Source organism: Gymnoscopelus braueri (genome assembly GCF_963280865.1).
Source record: "Gymnoscopelus braueri genome assembly, chromosome: 9".
Taxonomy (NCBI): Eukaryota; Metazoa; Chordata; class Actinopteri; order Myctophiformes; family Myctophidae; genus Gymnoscopelus; species Gymnoscopelus braueri.
Genome location: NC_137610.1, coordinates 35,249,709 through 35,255,708, shown reverse-complemented (window position 1 = coordinate 35,255,708; position 6,000 = coordinate 35,249,709). Strand labels below are relative to the sequence as shown.

At 44.2% G+C, this 6,000-nt stretch overlaps 1 protein-coding gene across 2 annotated transcripts in view; it reads right to left on the bottom strand.

Moving 5' to 3' along the window:
• Positions 1-6,000, bottom strand: part of lrp5 (low density lipoprotein receptor-related protein 5) — a 68,845-nt gene that overhangs the window by 33,435 nt on the left and 29,410 nt on the right. For both annotated transcript variants that reach the window (XM_080438508.1, XM_080438509.1), the window contains exons 9-11: positions 3,773-3,991; positions 3,506-3,594; positions 3,043-3,214 (exon numbers count right to left, since the gene is read on the bottom strand). In XM_080438508.1, coding sequence (XP_080294634.1) covers positions 3,043-3,214; positions 3,506-3,594; positions 3,773-3,991 — 480 coding nt within the window. The remainder of the gene's footprint in view (positions 1-3,042; positions 3,215-3,505; positions 3,595-3,772; positions 3,992-6,000) is intronic.

Sequence of the window (6,000 nt, the reverse complement as noted above, 5' to 3'; positions counted from 1 at the left end):
GTTCCCTGGGGGCCCCCTGGCAAAATGGAAGGTAGTTTCCCTTTTAGCTGGTTATTTTGCTCACTGGATGTTAGAGCAAGGACAGACTGGCTATTGGTTTTACTCCTGCCGTTGTCCTACAATACAGTGTCGGCCACAGATTTTCAAAGTGGGGACCATGCAGGCTATTTGGGCGTCCTTGGCATGGACAGGTTTTTATGACATTTCTGAAAAACTGAAATTCTGATCAATTGTACGATTGACTGGTTGAAGTTCCATCAGGCGGAGCAGGAAATAGACAAAAGGGTGCAGCATCCACTGTTCATTTGTTTATCTTGTTTGGGTAGATCTCTCACCGCCCCTCACACTTCAGCCTCTCTCTGTCTAATTCCGGCCAATTGCTTGTTCATTTGGCTGATGCCTACAAAGACACCAATCACTTGGCAGGTGTTTCTTTTAATAGTATTTAAACATCCTAGATTAAAAAGACAGACAGTGTGGGCAGGGACAATTTGGGACTTTGCAATTATGGGAAGAGCAGAAATGTAATTTTCTATCATGCCATAAAAAATGTGAACGCTCATCCCATAACAATATTGACCTACTTGCTCCTGCTGGGGACATTTGGCTCAACCCAGCAGATCGCTGCCCACAAGGGACACGGAGTGGTTAGGTGTCTTTCTCAAGGACACTAAGACCAGTTATATTCGACACATTGCTGGCCAGGCCTGGAATCGAAGTCGAACCTGGGACAACTGCTGCCCAGGCGGGCTCTCTAACCATTCAGCTATGCCGCTCCATAACATCCCATAGGCTCTAATCCTAAAAGTATCCACTAACACTGGTTAGAGAAGAAATAGGGTAATAAATCTTGGGGGTCAATACTCACAAAACAGCTCATCAGCTCACTGCATAGTGCTGTTGTTTTATGGAACTTTCATATTAGCCACAGCAACCAACAGGTTAAACTGCTTGCATAAGATGATGCACTCTTTAGTGAATAATTTAAGATTTCATAATGTACGTGCATTCTCTGAGGTCTTATCTCCCGATGGTGCCTAATAGCCTATATGTCACTGTGTCCACTGTAAAGTACATTCCAAACCTGAAAGGCACTTCTAAACACTTTCATCATTTTTGATGGTTTTGGCTAAAAGGTTTGTCAGCGCGTGTGTAGACGCTTTTTGGTGGGATGTATCAGCCACTGTGGCAGGTGAACAATTTATAGCCCCAGTGCTTGCAGGGCAATGTCAGTCATTCCGTCTAATACGTTGGTCGCAAACAATACTGCGACCAAGTCTAAAATACTCCTGGCTGGAATTGCTCACCAGAGGATGACCCCTACTGATCTTGTTGACCCAATGCTCTTTCCTTTAGTGCAATTCAATTCAATTTTGAAACGAATGATAATCTATTCCGTCCTCGACGGCATGCCAACTTGGACAGCGTATTTAACGATGCGCAAAGCCATCGGCTGCACACATATGCTCCCTTGTCTGTGTGACAATGCCCCTGCAGGGGGCAGCCAAAGTGGAGGATACCTTGCAGAACACCACCCACCCACACACACACACACACACACACACACACACACACACACACACACACACACACACACACACACACACACACACACACACACACACACACACACAATATATATGCAGCCAGTATGCAGCAAATGTTATGTGGTGGTGAAGATACGTAGATTAGATTGTGTCTGTGGAAAATGCTGCGCTGCTTGGTTGAAGGATTTAATACAACTATAAAAGAGCAGAAGCACGTATAATTCCTTAGAGCATTGCTGAACAGAGCAGAACACATCAGATCAGCTGAGAATAAAACAAAAAGGTGAAGTCTGGTACAATGTTGGCCTGTGAATGGAAAGGACTGCAGGTCCAGGTATTATGTAATACTACATTATTCGCACGCACGCACGCGCACACACACACACACACACACACACACACACACACACACACACACACACACACACACACACACACACACACACACACACACACACACACACACACACACACACACACACACACACACACACATACACAAACTGTTTTTATTAGGCAGGCAGTCAGTCAGTCAGGCAGTCAGGCAGTCAGGCAGGCAGTCAGTCAGAGAGCTGTCCAGAAAAAAGTATTGTGTGAGCACAAGTATTGACCTCAAGTCAACTCACGCCCGGACTACACCAGGCTTTTCAAAGCGCGCGTATGCGTGGAATTTACTGCGCGCGTACAGCGCATTTGGAAAGATCGAATTGATATCAATGATACCGGCTACACCAGGCACGCGGTTAACGCGAGCCCCGCATACGCAAGCTTTAAAATAGGATTGGGTCTATAAGTGCGCGTATGCATATGCGGGGCTCGCATGTGTCACACGCACATTCTGGTGTGTGCCGGCCGTCAATCTCAAAGGCTCAAAACCGACGGTAGCAACAACAACGCAGCGCTGTAACAAACTAACAAAAACACAGCACTGTAACAAAAACACAACACTGTAACAAACTAACAAAAACACAGCACTGTAACAAACTAACAAAAACACAGCACTGTGACAAAAACACAGCACTGTAACAAACTAACAAAAACACAGCACTGTTACAAAAACACAGCACTGTAACAAACTAACAAAAACACAGCACTGTGACAAACTAACAAAAACACAGCACTGTTACAAAAACACAGCACTGTAACAAACTAACAAAAACACAGCACTGTAACAAACTAACAAAAACACAGCACTGTAACAAACTAACAAAAACACAGCACTGTGACAAAAATACAACACTGTAACAAACTGTAACAAAAACACAGCACTGTAACAAAAACACAGCACTGTAACAACCTGTAACAACAACACAGCACTGTAACAACCTGTAACAAAAACACAGCACTGTAACAAACTGTAACAAAAACACAGCACTGTAACAAACTGTAACAAAAACACAGCACTGTAACAACCTGTAACAACAACACAGTGTTGTATAAGTCAGCGAATTAGCTTTTCTGCTGACATGATTAAAGGTGAAGTGGGTTCTCCTACCTCTATCTTGTCTGTCTTAGCATCTCCCCAGTACAGTTTTCCAGAGGCGTGGTCGATAGCCAGGCCGTTGGGCCAGCCCAGAGAGCTGTTCAGCAGAACCAGCCTTTCAGTGCCATCCAGGTTGGCTCGCTCTATCTTCGGACGCTCTCCCCAGTCTGTCCAGTACATGAAGCTGGGAGATGCAGAGACATGGATTGAGAGAGCAAGAGAGAGAGAGAGAGAGAGAGAGAGAGAGAGAGAGAGAGAGAGAGAGAGAGAGAGAGGTAATAATATGAACGTGTCCACTGACTTTTGTCATACATTTTGCAATACTATATAAGATACAATTAAAGTATTATGTAATACAAAGACGCTCTTACAACACACACACACACACACACACACACACACACACACACACACACACACACACACACACACACACACACACACACACACACACACACACACACAGTAGACCTACCCATTAACGGGGTCCAGGACAATGGCTCTTGGTTCATCCAGGTTTTCAGAGATCAGGATTTTACGGGAGGTTCCATTTAGTCTGGTGACCTATGTTACCATACGACAATTACAATTACACCCAACCCTTTACCCATGAATGAATTATATTAATAAACACAATAAAATCCTAATTTATCCATTTGTAATTACAAGAGTGTACAAATATACATTTTCAGTTACTTTTAAAGTGCAGACAACATTGTATTCAATTAAATAATTGATTTACTTCAATGCGGTCTGTGCCGGTGTCAGTCCAGTACAGGTTCCTGGCAACCCAGTCCACAGCGATGCCGTCTGGGTGGTTGATCTCCGTGGTCACCAGCGTTGTGGCATCACTGCCGTCGATGCGGGAACGGCGGATGGCCTTGACCTCATCGTCCGTCCAGTAAACATAACCTTCCACCGGGTCGTAGTCTATGGCTATGGCATGGCGAATGTTATGCACCTGCAACAGGACAGGAGAATACAATATTTCAATTCAATTAAATCTTTTCAGACCCAGGAAGATCCATATCACAATTAAAAACACAACACAATAAAATAACAGACAGGAAAATAAAAAGTTAATGCAAATAGCCCACATTGTTCAGTTTCTGACATACAAACATGTGCGCCAATGGTTCCACAGTCTAGAGGAGAACCTGACAGAACTGCGTATAGGGTCAGTTATGATAGCGATGATGTCATTTACTGACTCAGATGCCCTACACATAAACCTATACATAAGGCTACGTAGCGTAGCAGAGCAGGTGGGTACCCCGACACTAACAAACATCTGGCTTGCTTGCACTGGAGCTTCTTGGGGCTCTCAGCAGCAGCCTCATGCAGTCATTATAAGCCACTGTGAGTCGTCTGATGCTGCCTTGTCTGTAGCGACACCAAAGGTGGGCAGTATACAGTGGTGTACAAAAGGTTCTAAATAGAGAGTGATCTTCACAGGTACTGAGCACATGCGAAATTTGCAACACAGCATGTCCACTTGAGCATACAGCTTCCGACACTGTCTATATATGTCCCTGTCATCTGAAAGGTCATTGGAGATAATATGGCCCAATTAACACATTGAGTGCCAGGGTTTTTTTAAAACAGGGTACAGTCAGTGCCTGGATTTTTAACAATTTTTGAACCTTTTTCAAGTAGTCACAAAATATTTTCAGTGATCACCGTCCTCACGGTGATCCCCTCATTACACACATAGAGGTCTCGTACAATCGGGGGGAAAAAAATTAAAACATTCGGTAATCCGTTCCATAGTTGCAGCCAGTTGAAAATAGTCAAAAATAGTCAAAAATACATAGTGAAAAAAAAAAGTACACAGGAGCCGAGATACAGACTTAAGTTAACCAGGAAGTGGATTTTTTTCCCCAAAAACGGTTATAACCGTTTTTGGCACACCTCGTTTGGATTATGAAAAACGGCCCGGACCGTTTTTGGCACTCAATGTGATAAGTAACAGTTCCTAAGGGCAGTTCCAGCCAGATAGAAGTCAGGAAAGGTTGATTACAATACACCATTGGTTTTCAACATGGGGTCCGGGGACCTCCCCAGGGGTCCTTGAGGGGGTTCCAGCTGATTGATAGTTAGTAACCAAATGGACCCTTAGGGGTCTGTAACTACAAATGCCATATGACCATATGGACCCTTTAAATTTGTACCCTCTATGTGGTAAATGCGCAAGTTTCTCAGCTGTTCCACAGCTGTATATCCACTGCGTGATTAAATAGGCCTAGGCGGCTACCCTAATCTAAAATCACATCAAAGGATTTCCATCATCATGGATATTTTTGAACACTTGTTAAACTTTGTTACAGAGGTTAGTGAAATTTGAAATGCTGTGTTGATGTATGAGTCCTCTAAAAAGACGTGTATTATGGCACAAGCAGTGTTTGCACACAACTGCTGCCCTGAAAACAGAGGTGACAGCAGACGCATCAGTTTAAGACCGAAGACCGAGTCCATTGATCTATATCGACTGAATCCAATCATTTGTATTCTCTCTCTGTGGGTACCATAACGTGATGTCCATTTTCTTCGTGCCAGGATTTGTTTGTACGCTATAACAACACAGCGTTTCTTCTGTCCACTTGGCATGCCCTGTCCCAGAAAGTCTGGTACTTGTGACTTTGGCTATTCAGTGGAACCTGGTCGATTCCTATGTGTCTGTGTCCGGCAGTATGTTTACACAACAGACCACAGACCGTGGTAGAAAGTGAAAGAAAGTGATGTCCTGTCCGTGGCTTGTTGTGTTGTTTGTTGTTAAGGGGCGGCCATAGCTGAGTGGTTAGTGAGCCCGCCTAGGGAACCAGCTGGCCCTGGTTGCCCCAGGTTCGATTCCAGGCTATCCCAGCATATGTGCCGATGATATGAAATTTGTCCCTGAGCAAGACTCTTAACCCCAATTGCTCACAGGTTCTCATTGGAAACAAGACCGCAAGGACTTTCATGAACGACCTG